This window comes from Brassica napus, chromosome A3, assembly GCF_020379485.1.
Source record: "Brassica napus cultivar Da-Ae chromosome A3, Da-Ae, whole genome shotgun sequence".
Taxonomy (NCBI): Eukaryota; Viridiplantae; Streptophyta; class Magnoliopsida; order Brassicales; family Brassicaceae; genus Brassica; species Brassica napus.
This window is the reverse complement of record NC_063436.1, coordinates 9895468-9908981: the sequence shown is the minus strand read 5'-3', so window position 1 is coordinate 9908981 and position 13514 is coordinate 9895468. Positions and strand designations below refer to the sequence as shown.

Genomic DNA, 13514 nt, shown 5'->3' with positions numbered 1-13514 from the left:
ACTCAATTAGTTTCCAAAATCACAAACACTTCAAGAAAATGCTACTAAACATCTCAGTCCTAATAATTTGATTGGCTTGAAGATGATGTTGACAACAGAGACAATTTGTACTATTCCACATAGTCAGACAATCCTGCAAGCATCATGAGGAAGGATGATGATACACATGTACAAAGAAAGGTGGCTGGAATAACTTACAACTAACTCTTTCCTCCAATGACTCTGTGATCGCATTCTAGACATTGCTTCTTCCCCCATTCGATTTTCAGATACGAAAGCCTCTTCAATACTCTGGAGCTTAAGACCAACTTGGTATGCCTGGATGTAACGGTAGCGCTGCAGCAATGCAAACAACCAGTAGTTTCCAGTCAAAGACTAAACAAAATAGTCAAACCATATACAGAAGACAAATTTTCCAGAAATTTTATAGTGCTTCACATTCAAAAACCAAAAAGCTGGTTTGGTTTGGTTGGGTTCGGTTCAATTGGATTAAAAATTCCATTATGGGCAGCCTGAAAACTTGTGATTATATGGGCCCAAGTCACGTGTAAACGGTGCGTGTACCTCAGTTACTGAAAAACCGCGCGTGGATCATTGTCTCTCGCTTCCTTTCGCAATTGCTTTCCAGGACGACGACGACGGAGAAAGCAAACTAAGAAACCTCACAAAACTCAGAGAAAGGCCCGATCTTTCTTCTTCCGATCTTATCCTTCTTGTGGGTGAGATAAAGAATCTCCCTTTCGATCAACTAAGCTTCGATGGATGAGTCGTTCTCTAATCTACAGACGAGCCATTTACTTGGCTCAGTTCCCGTAAGTCTAGCAAACACACATCATTTCCTTATCCGATTCCACCAATTTTTAGAATCTTTCAAATGGGTTTGTGTCTGATTAGGATAAAGGACTTTCCTTTTATGAAAAGTTGTTGTCTTTTGGGTTTTAAATGCTTCCATGATTGGATTGAGATATTCACTTTCATTCTTTCTAATACAAAAATAAAACATGTACTTTGAAGGCTGTGATCAGCGAGGACGACAAGAAAAGCACGAATGTGCATATATCAAGCGTAAACGAAGGTGTGTTCTTTTGCTAGAAGCTAGCTTTTTTTTTTTGCAGTAGTGAAAGAGTTTGAATGTTGCTTGGTTCAGGTCCTTCTGCAAACATGCAGATATTTCCACCGCATCAAGGAAACAGTTCAAAGGGTTATCAAACTCTTGAGAGCCCAACAGGTATTATATATGCTCCTTTTGGCTTTTTTTTTTCTTTCTTAAAGACATGTTTATCAGTAGACAGTAGTCTCTATGAATCAAGTAATTGTAGTAAGCGCTTGTTTTGTATTCTAAGTAACGTCTAACTTTTCATCATGGTTGAAAGAGTGCTTATGTGAGTCCAGATCCTAGATAAAGTACGTTGTTCTGTCTTGTAGAAGGACCTGAACAGCAGCCATCAAACAACTGGAAGGGATACTTTAACGTCTACTCATACGCCCAGTACTTCAACGTGGACACAGACGTTGTTTTGAACAGACTGATGAGTTCCTTGTACCCCACCAGTGGTGATTTTTTCAGCAAGATTGATGCCAACCCTGATTTGTAAGTCTTTCAATACCCTTTCTTCTGTGACTTTTCTCAGTGATTGCTCTGATATAGAATTCTTTGGCATCTCCCAATGAGATTTCCTTAATAACTCCACTACTTCTTCAGCCTGTTGTTTTCTTACCATGTTAACTGTTATCTTTTCCGATAGCACATTAAATTTCTCACTAGTAAAATTGATATGTCATAGGTTTGTGGTATTATACCTTTGCTGCTTGAATATTCCATCTGAGCTTAGGTACTATAGACTTACGCCTGCATGGCTGCATCCAGATCCAGTTTTCATATGCTATAGCTTGTTACCAGTAGCTTGTTAAAACAGTTCCTCACATTATATTTAAGCTTCTATCTATTTCATAGTCTGCAACATAGGAAACATGTTATCCTCTAAAAACTAGTTAAAAGGTTGGTCTTGAACAAGTTTCCAGATAAATGACTCGTCTGTGTGGGTTTCGCCTCTCTCTGTTAGGTATGGCCTTGTCTGGATCTGCACCACGCTTGTGTTTGTGCTTTCCTCTCTCGGAAACTGTGCCACGTACCTCGTGAAGAAACGAACCAACAGTGAAGCTCCTTGGGTCTTTGATGTGAACTATATAAACTTGGCAGCATCTTTAATCTATGGCTACGCAATCATTGTGCCAGTGGCGTTTTATTTCTCACTCCGGTATATGGGATCCAGAGCGGATCTTCTAAGATTCTGGTGCCTCTGGGGATACTCTCTCTTCGTTTTCGTTCCAGCCACTGTAAGTTTCTGTCTCCTGTATCCGCAACACTTCTGTCTTAGCTTAGCTCTCAATGACAATATGTACCGTGACTTAGAATCAACCTAATAGCCATTGATCATTATTTTTTGCAGCTTCCATTGCTTATTCCAGTGGAGTTTCTGAGATGGGTGATTATACTCTTAGCTGGCAGCGCATCATCATGCTTTGTTGCCCTGAATCTACGGTCTTACCTTGAGGCGAGCAATGATCTGACCGTTGTATTGGCTGTAGCGTTTGGTCTGCAAATGGTTCTTTCTATCTTCATCAAAGTCTGGTTCTTTCCTTAATCTCCACAACACGAGGAAACATATATAATGTATGTAAAAAAAAAAACGTTTTAGATTTTGATGTGCTGTGGTAGAACAATGAATTTGTCATTACAAAAGAACAAAACCCACAGAGTAACATATACACTGTACTGAATCATTGGGATTCGTTTTGACTGGCTTAGTTTCTTGTTTGCTTGTTTGTTTGGTGAGTTGAATTGTCTTAGCTTTTAATGGTTGATTTTTATCTGCCAGATATCAGAATGGCTATTTAAAAAAAAAAACATTTTCAGTACAAAGCATGTGAACTGTACCTAATACTAACTTGTTTTCTAGTACCTAACACCAACTCTAGATGGTTGTAACCGACGTTTCTCTTTAGTTAAACAGCACTGACTCCTCAAGAAACGTTTGTTGTTAAGAATATAACACTAATTCTTCGTCTAACCATTTGGTTATAGTTTTGTCAGTCCAAACTGTACGATTTAGTTTGAGTTTAAACCGAACCAAAAAATAGAAGTCTATTTAGATAGATTAATTAAATATAATAAAAATATAGAATTTTAGGATAGTTAACCATTTAACCTAAACAACCAAATATAATTTTATACACTTTACTTCAAAATAAATATTAGAAACACAATAATCAATAAAATTTTAAAAACATAATTTTCCTACACTATAAAAAACTACTACGATGACGTTAAATTATGTTTGAAGATAATGATTTAAAGTTATTGATTCATTTTTTCGTCGAGTTTTTGACATTTAAATATTAATAAGTTAATGAATAAGTGAATAATGATTATTTGTTTTATGTTTTATAAATTTTATTTTTTAAAACGAAGTAGAAACAAAACTATAATCAATTCGATTAAACTGAACTAAACCGAAACAAACACAATCTAAATCAAACTAATTTTTGTTGGTTTTAGTTAAAAAAAATTGGAACCAGACTAAACTGAACCCAAACCAAATCCCAACTTAAACAGAGATTCCCACCCCCTAGTCTTTACCGTCTATTTTAACTTTACATAGTTTACTCGTTAGTTTTGGCATCTCAAACAAAATACTTCTCTTAACATTTTTGTTTTCCTCCCGAGTTACTTGTTGTTTGTGACATCTCAAAAAAAAATGAATACTTAGTTATTTTCAAGCTCTCTCCATTAACAAAAAGTAAACTATAATATTTAAAAAAATTGTAAAAAGAACAATATAAATTATATGAACAAACCGATCTTCCCCCGTGGCAATCATTGTCTCTATCAATCTTTAAATAAATAACTTATTTTATCTAAATTATTATATGGTGATTCCTCCAACTTTTCTTCCTGTATCTGCGTCTTATCACCACATACATACTTTTGAGAAACCAAAAGCCAAATTCATTTACTTCATTTGTGAAGAATATATTGTGGATACTATAAGTTTTTGTAGTCTATGTTTAAAATAAAAGATGAGATAATTTTTTATTATTATTTCGTTTCATTTTAATTGTCGTTTAAGATTTATGCATACAAATTAAAAAAATATTTAGTTTGTATATTTTTAAAATAAAAACATTACTATATATATATCTAACTAAAATTCAAATTTCAACTAATAAAAAGAAATAAAATAATAAAATTAATAAATTTTGTATTAAAATTCTAAAATAATATTTATTTTATAACGAAAATTTTACTCTATATTGACATTTAATATAAAACAGATGAAGTATTTGCTTGCATGAAGTTTAGACACGAATCAAACGGAAAAAAAAACAGTACAAGAAACTCATAAAAACTTTTTGGTTCTCACGTAATTTCAGGCTACTTAGTGCAACCGAAGTAAAATAAAAAATAACGTGATTGCACTTAACTCTTTGGACGCTCGTGACTCGTGATGGCTCTACAATGGCTGCAAAATAAAATGATTAATGCAACTACACCAGTTGAATTTCTCCAAGTGTACGTAGCATATGTTCTACAAGACATTTATATACTCCCATCACCTTATCTTATTCTTTTCTTCTTCTCTTTTGTTGGTCGAATGAAATATCTTATCTATCTAATATCTATAAGACCACAGAGAAAAATGTGTTCTTATTTTGGCCTAACGATGCCTTTTCACATACTAAAATAAATGACAACACAACATCCTCTTTTTTTTGTAGGAAGCATAACATTTTTTGAATATTGAGTAGTGTGATAAGTCTTTTGTAACAGTAAATAAATGAAGGGTTTAGGGTTGTGCATCTTTCCGGTTCCGTAAGAGGGAAAGGGTTAGGATTGGTGATCATATTTTCTTATTTTGTTAGGATTCTCTATCATTCTTTTTTTTTTAGAAAATTAAAGAACAAAATTATTACTGTTAAATTTAAAACGTAACAAATATTTCTTTTTATTCCTGCTGTTTTATTTCCGTACATTTATTTTTTATTCGTTTCTCTTGTTTTCCGAATGACCAGGCAGATCTTTTAGTTTAGATAACATACTAACAACTAAATACACAAAAAAAACAAATGAAATCCTGTTATACGACTACACGATTGGAGTTGGTGGTAAAGACTAAAAAGAGGGCACATGCGCATAGGACAAATGATTCCTCACAAACGATCAGACATCTGAGACCCTAATCTCATCAAACCACGTGCATTCCTTCCACTATTATCAAATAAAGAGAAACACAACGACCGAATATGAAAAAAAAAATATTACTAGAAATTAGAAACTGAGGAAAACTGAGGTCGCTCTCGCTACTATCAGTATTGGAACTTGAAAGTTGGAACTGAGGTCAAAGCCTCATGCACCATTCATTGCATTTATTAAGTTTAGTGCTATTCAAGCTAGGGCTTAACATTTTATCTGCTAAATTTGATTTGATTTGTTATTAGTCTGGAGTCATCCAAAATATCCAGATATCTGTAAGTTTTCAAAGCAAATCAAATATTAAAAATAATATCTGTTAAAAAAAAACAAATCACAAATACTAAAAATTTTAGGGTTGATATCAGCTCCGGTCCGTTTTATATAGAAGTATATCATATCTACAATTAAATAGAGAGTTGTAAACATATAATTTTATCAATTTCATTTATAAAATTACTTATAAAATTATTAAATTAATAAATAAATATGAAATCTTTATAAAACTACAATTTTCCTAAAATAAATTAAATTTAAATATTTATGGAACATATAGTTTCACTAATCTTTAATTTTGTTCTATATTATGTAAAAGATGTTTTCTTAAAAACAAAATTGTATAGTTTTTTTTAAAAAAATTACTCGTATTGAATAAAGTGGACGAGATATTCGTAAATATTTATAAATTTATGAATATCCGAAAAACCATATATATGTATTTTCTGAAGCAAAACAAATAAAAAATTAGATATCCGTAATCTACAAAGCAAATCACAAATACTGAATAAGATGATACTAAGAAGAAGAAGCAGTTTTATTTGTTACACATTTAATGAAAATCCATTCACTATTCCAGTTTCATGTGCATGCATTCAAGCTAATTCTTGATGATCTACCATGTAATTTTTAAGCCCATCAGGTGCGAGTTACAAATGTAATGTACATGGTATACAACATATTTTTTTCGCAGCAGACTAGAAATATCATATTTGATTCATGTGAAATTGTGAATCCATCAGAAATGATCATTGGTTTTTAAAGGGCCAATGATATGAACGATCTGGAAAATCTCGATAAGAGCACTCATATATATTATTATATTAGTCTACATAAATTGGATTGGCCATAATCTATTTTAACATACAAATATGATATATATATTAGACTATTGATCAATAAAAATTTGGCGTTGGCCAAAAAAAGATCTATTGATATTGGATTGGCTATTACATATTTAATTTTTACCACATAAATATTTAACAAAATGAGTCATTTTCAATTTCTATATTCAAACTTTTTTGGTCAACATCCAAACAAATATTTTAAGATTTATATATTTTTATCATAGTTAGTACACAACGGTCAATTATGAATTTATGATTATGATTGATATCGATACAAGAATATTCGAATTCTCAACTTACATTTATACGATGAATCATCAAAATACAATATTCGAATTCTTAACATTTATGCGATGAATCATCAACTACTAAAATGCAACCTTTTTATGCATATCAGTCTAGTAAAGCTTTTACTTTCGTCACCACGCTTTGATAATTGATATATAGCTCAATACTGTCAACCTTGCCCAGTAAACTAACCCCGCAAATCAATATAAGGGATTTTTTCTTCTTGAAAATCAAATATCTGAACTCTGAAGATCGTAACATTCTATATATTTGTTTTGTTAGGTATTACCATATTTTATCACTTTTTCTGTATAGGAAAATATGATGACGATTCCGAGAACAAATGAGATATCTCAAGATGATAAATAAAATATCTGAAACCTGATGGATATGCATCGTTATCTTGAAAAACTAGACCTCTAAGTTTTTTTAAATTTATAGTTTTATATAATTTTGTGGATCTGGCCACTCTTTTTATTTGATCTAATCAAATAATATATAATATATAGCTCCCCGTCCTTCCTTTATATTATACTCTATCTGTTTCAAAATACATAAAATTTTAGGATTATGCATAATTATTAAAAAAATTGTTTTTTATCTTAAAAATATCATTAAAATATAAATTAAAAGTTATTTAACCAATTACAAAATAAACTACAAAATATTATTGGTTACACAGTTTTTGATAAAATGAAAAAGGTGCATTAAAAACATCATATATTTTGAAACATCAAAAACTCTCTAAAACATCATCTATTTAAAAACGGAAGAAGTATTAAGTTTTTAACATCTTCTGGATTTGTTCAATATCTTTTGGCTTTATTATAAAAAAAATACTCGTATAAAAAATTTAAAAACGACAAACCTTTAATTAATAGCTATTTTATATTTTTAATCAGCAAGACTACATAGTACAGAAGTCTATGTCAACTAATCAACCCTATAGTTCATAAGTCGATTTCAAACGGATTACACCATCAAACTTTTTACATATCTTCCAAACAACGAGATATATATAAAAAATAGGTCAGATTTCTATTGAATCGAGAAATAGGTTTGATTAAATTATTATTCATTCAGCAAGACTATATAGTACATAAGTCTATGTTAACTAATCAACCCTACAGTTCATAAGTCGATATTCAAACGGATTACACCATCGAACTTTGTTAGTACCAGGTAAATAACTTAATTATTATGTCGTACAACGATTATTAGACCATCTTAAATCCTACAACATAATTTATTTTAAATGGAACAAAAATAGAACAATGAACATAAAAACATTATTCTATTTATGTAGTAATCCTATTTTTACTCTATTTCTGAATAAAATGTGAAATAGAGTTAAAGATAAATGCACCGATCTTATTCCCAATGACAAACAACATACAAAATTAACTATCACGCTGTAATAATATAATTTATTGTACTTAGAAAAACAAATTCTAATCTTCAAGAGAGTAATGGGATTACGTAGATTGGTCAGAGAACTTCACAAAAAGGTCAAAAGAAATCATATGGTTTTGCTAATCTGATCTGTATACTTGCATCAAGGTGACATAAACTTTGAGCATAATATAAAGATATATATGTACAGACAAAAGCACACAACCAAAGAACTATAACTTTAAACATACAGAAAGCACATACTGGTAACCTTAAGCTTCATATATGTATATATACCAAGAATATATGTATGTTACATTAACCGTCCTGAAATAAAAAAAATTACAATTAAGAATTTTTTTTTCTCTTTTCCAATTTTAATTAGCGTATGAACTAATAATTATGGTGATTTAATAAGATACATCATAATCACTGCACTCAATAATGTGTAGAAATCGATGTATACTTAGCAACTAGCATAGTACAAACTAGAGATACATCAATCTTTTTTTCGTCAACTGTTTATATGTTTAACCCAAGTTTTGGTAGGCAAACAATTTATTTTGTCAGCTTCAAAAAACAAATTTATTCGATTATATCGGATTTACATTTCTCTAAAAATAAATACTTTGTTTACATTTGTGCTGTTCTAGTAATTACCCAAAATACCCACCACACGAGTAAATTATCTCATACAACGCACTCTAACATCTTTACCATACACCACCCAATCAATACGCGCCACTTCAATAATCAGGATCCAACATTCCAAATATACCCTTACACCACACGTGGCACCTCATGGTTTGGTAGCAGGATCTGACTCTCTGGGTGCAGTTGTGTTTTATTATAAAAACCCCTTCATCTCTTCCTCATTAATCTCCACACTTCCCGCAACAGACCTTAACGAGGTCACTGACGATTACCAACTGAGTTAACTCGCTCCTTAGAGGAAAAAGGTTTAGGGTAAAGGCGTTACAATGGAGGAGACAGATCGTTCACGCGCTTTCGCCAAAGACGTCAAACGCATCGTCGTTAAGGTATTATTGTCATCATCTTTCTCTCTATCAATGTTTCGTCTGCATTTTTTATTTTTAGATTTGGCTGTCGGAAAACATAAGCCTTGATCTTCAAAGAGACGAATCAGAATATTCAAAAAACATTTATTTATGGTAATTAATATTTATTTTATTTTTTGTGTTGTGGTAAATATATAAAAAGGTTGGAACAGCTGTTGTAACTGGGAAAGGTGGAAGATTGGCTCTTGGTCGCTTAGGAGCTCTCTGTGAACAGGTTTTCTTTTATTTATTTATTGTTATTAACCTAAAAGGTTTCATGAAAGACATGTGAAAATATATATAAAAATGTAAAAATTGCACCTTTAATTCTGTAAAAAAATGTCAGCTTGCGGAGTTGAACTCGGATGGATTTGAGGTGATTTTGGTGACGTCTGGTGCGGTTGGGCTTGGTCGCCAAAGGCTTCGTTACAGACAGATGATCAATAGCAGGTTAAGAAAAAAATGGCTACTTTTAACCATTTTCTCCCTTTAATAGTAATTAAAAAGCGTGATGGGGCCATTTGGCTTATGTGAGATGTTGTTTTGTTCTTTGAGGTGAAAGTTTTTTTTTTTTTTTTTTTATGGGTTTGCAGTTTTGCGGATCTACAGAAGCCTCAGAGTGAGCTTGATGGGAAGGCTTGTGCTGGTGTTGGACAAAGTAGTCTTATGGCTTATTATGAGACTATGTTCGACCAGGTGAGATCCTTCTCCTTCTATGGTCTTATTTTTTTTTAGATTCTTGTGTAAATTTCCAGATATTGATGGCTTTGTTTTCTTTTTGATTAGCTGGATGTGACGGCTGCTCAACTTCTGGTGAATGACAGTAGTTTCAGAGACAAGGACTTCAGGAAGCAACTTAGTGAAACTGTCAAGTCCATGCTTGATTTGAGTGTTATTCCAATTTTCAATGAGAATGATGCTATCAGCACCAGAAGAGCCCCTTATCAGGTTTGTTTACTCTCATTTTATCCCTTTTGAACTCCCTCTATGATGTTTGAATCTTGTAGTCTAATGTTGAGCTACATTATGCAGGATTCCTCTGGCATCTTTTGGGATAACGACAGCTTAGCTGCTCTACTGGCTTTGGAACTGAAAGCTGATCTTCTCATTCTCCTGAGTGATGTCGAAGGTCTCTACACTGGTCCTCCAAGTGATCCTGACTCTAAGCTGATCCACACATTCATCAAGGAGAAACATCAAGATGAGATTACATTCGGCGACAAGTCAAGGCTAGGAAGAGGAGGCATGACTGCAAAAGTGAAAGCCGCGGTTAATGCAGCTTATGCTGGGATCCCTGTCATCATAACCAGGTGTGGACACTCTTACACTTATAAATGCACACTCTAAACTTGTTTTTGTTTTGAATGCAAAGTTGATAATTTGTTTTGCTTTTGAAGTGGGTTTTCAACTGAGAACATAGACAAAGTCCTCAGAGGACTCCGTGTTGGAACCTTGTTCCATCAAGATGCTTGTCAATGGGCTCCGGTCACAGACTCTACCGCTCGTGACATGGCAGTTGCTGCAAGGGAGAGTTCCAGAAAGCTTCAGGCCTTGTCTTCAGAAGATAGGAAACAGATTCTGTATAATGTTGCCGATGCTCTTGAAGCAAATGTGGAAACAATCAGAGCTGAGAATGAACTAGATGTAGCTGCTGCACAGGAAGCTGGACTTGAAGAGTCAATGGTGGCACGCTTAGTTATGACACCTGCCAAGGTAAGCTAGTATTCATGGTGTGGTGCCTCTATTTATGACTTAATTGTGTGTTTCTAATGCTTCCTTGTGTTTTGGTTGATAGATCTCGAGCCTTGCAGCTTCGGTTCGCAAGTTAGCCGACATGGAAGATCCAATAGGCCGTGTTTTAAAGAAAACTGAGGTACTCAGAGGATAATTGTTATCATATGATCCTCCGTGTTGCTTATGCTATTTTGTTTATGCTATTTGTTCTTCGTGATGGTTGGTTTTAACAGGTGGCAGATGGTCTTGTTTTAGAGAAGACCTCATCACCATTAGGCGTACTCCTGATTGTTTTTGAGTCCCGACCTGATGCACTTGTCCAGGTATGTTAAGAGAGTCAATGTCCTTTCTCTTCTTAGAAATGTGAAATTTGCTGAAGCTTTCCTTTACTCACAAACCAAACAGATAGCTTCACTTGCCATCCGTAGTGGAAACGGTCTTTTACTGAAGGGTGGAAAGGAGGCCCGGCGATCAAATGCTATCTTACACAAGGTACATCCCGCTCAGATTTTATCATTATATGGCTGCCTCAGAGTTACCACTTAAGGCTATTTTAATTCTCTTAATTTGATGATAATTTTTTTAGGTGATCACTGATGCAATTCCAGAGACTGTCGGTGGTAAACTCATTGGACTTGTGACTTCAAGGGAAGAGATTCCTGATTTGCTCAAGGTAAACATATTTACAAACATGGAGCTGCAACATAACTTTATATCTTTTGGTAAAAACTAGAACCCACCATTTTTAATTTGTGTTACAGCTTGATGACGTGATTGATCTTGTGATCCCAAGAGGCAGCAACAAGCTTGTTTCCCAGATAAAAAGTACTACAAAAATCCCTGTTCTAGGTCATGCAGGTACGGTTTCAACTTTGTTTTTTTGTAGATTCCTTAGTAGGATGAAGCTAGAGGAGTGATGATGACTTAATTGTGTACTTTCAGACGGAATCTGTCATGTATACGTCGACAAGGCATGTAATGTGGACATGGCAAAGCGCATAGTTTCTGATTCAAAGTTGGATTATCCAGCAGCCTGTAATGCGATGGTAAGAGAGCTTCTACCTTCCCTCAAGATTTCAGTAATGCAGTGGGATTTTTAATTACATCTTCTCTGTCCTTTCAGGAAACGCTTCTTGTGCATAAGGATCATGAGCAGAATGGTGTGCTCAATGATCTTATATTTGTTCTACAGAACAATGGTAAGTGATAGTTGTTACTGTTTATGTAGCATCATACATGTACATGCCTTAAATATACTCATATGAGGTTTATTTAACTACAGGAGTCACATTGTATGGTGGACCAAAGGCAAGTACAATACTGAACATACCACAAGCACCGACGTTCAATCATGAGTATTGTTCAAAGGCTTGCACCGTTGAAGTTGTAGAAGACGTTTATGCTGCTATTGATCACATTCACCGACATGGGAGGTAAATACTCGAACCATAACAGACATTTTCTTTTGCAACCTTTTGCATCTTGTGCTGGTGATGTTGACTATTTATCTTGTCTTGTTATGTTGTTGTGAGCAGTGCACACACAGACTGTATTGTGACAGAGGATCCCGAAGTTGCAGAGCTATTCCTTCGCCAAGTGGACAGGTATAATACAAAAAATCATGAACTTGCTTAGTCAATCTCAGACTTTGATCATGTTTGTAACTGACTTTAAGCTATATGCGTTATTGAACAGCGCTGCTGTGTTCCACAACGCAAGCACAAGATTCTCTGATGGTTTTCGATTTGGACTTGGTGCTGAGGTGGGAATTAGCACAGGCAGGATCCATGCTCGTGGTCCAGTGGGAGTCGAAGGATTACTTACAACAAGATGGTACAGTTTTAGCTTCATAGCTTTCTGTGAATTTTTTTTTGTGAATTGGTTTTGTTAAGTATGAATGGTCGTGGTGGTTACAGGATACTGAGAGGAAATGGCCAAGTTGTGGATGGAGACAACGGGATTGCTTACACCCATCAAGACATTCCCATCTAAACATAGAAGACTTTGTCTTTGTGTGTTTGTGAAGAGAGGAGAGGATGAGCTTTTTGTTTCCTCTCTGCTAATATCATATCCTATTGTTATTGTTATTGTTATTGTTATCGAAACCCTCCCTTGTGATGTGGTTTTGATTTAGGGTTTAGAGTTTGCACCACAAATAAGTTTCTGTTTACCACTTGGTCTTGCTCATAAGTAAGATGAAGAATGTTTTATTAGCTTCTCTTGTCCAACCAAAAAAAAAACTCGTTGTAAGGCTACCTACATCTTTTTCTGATTTGTCATTTTATCTGAATCTTTGGATTTGCATTGTGAACATAAGAGTCTCGCTCTTACATTTCAGACTTTCTCAGGCACTTAGTTTCGGCACTAGTCTGGGCCCACCCATATAACTTGTACTCTCGCTTTACTTTTTCAACATGTACTCAGTGCAGATCACCTTTTACTCCATCTGATTACTTTTAGAATGTCTTCTTCAGATTAGATCACCTTTTACTCCATCTGACTACTTGTAGAATGTCTTCTTCAGATTCTCGTCCAAACAGCTGCAATAGGAAATGGAAAGCAACAGAACGCTATACATAACCTTTCTGCCCATTATTATAAGTGTTTTCTTTTAGTATTCATTCACAAGCATCAATGGCAACTCATCCGGAAAAGACATACATCAAA

General features: G+C 34.0%; 2 protein-coding genes across 2 annotated transcripts; both read left to right on the top strand.

Annotated features, from left to right (window-relative positions):
* Positions 1-560: 560 nt before the first annotated feature.
* On the top strand, positions 561-2856 carry LOC106420570 (protein YIPF1 homolog). The gene is made up of 6 exons (XM_013861422.3): positions 561-812; positions 1015-1075; positions 1148-1228; positions 1426-1591; positions 2064-2337; positions 2451-2856. Exons 1-6 carry the CDS (start codon positions 759-761, stop codon positions 2643-2645), a joined length of 831 nt encoding a protein of 276 aa, XP_013716876.2. The 5' UTR covers positions 561-758; the 3' UTR covers positions 2646-2856.
* Positions 2857-8927: 6071 nt separating this feature from the next.
* On the top strand, positions 8928-13158 carry LOC106438070 (delta-1-pyrroline-5-carboxylate synthase A). The gene is made up of 18 exons (XM_013879122.3): positions 8928-9095; positions 9277-9348; positions 9460-9563; positions 9707-9809; positions 9900-10061; positions 10146-10423; positions 10511-10826; positions 10909-10986; positions 11081-11170; positions 11253-11339; positions 11434-11520; positions 11609-11705; positions 11790-11893; positions 11971-12046; positions 12130-12280; positions 12383-12451; positions 12543-12680; positions 12764-13158. The coding sequence occupies exons 1-18, from the start codon at positions 9036-9038 to the stop codon at positions 12837-12839; spliced, it is 2148 nt and encodes a 715-aa protein (XP_013734576.1). The 5' UTR covers positions 8928-9035; the 3' UTR covers positions 12840-13158.
* Positions 13159-13514: the final 356 nt, after the last annotated feature.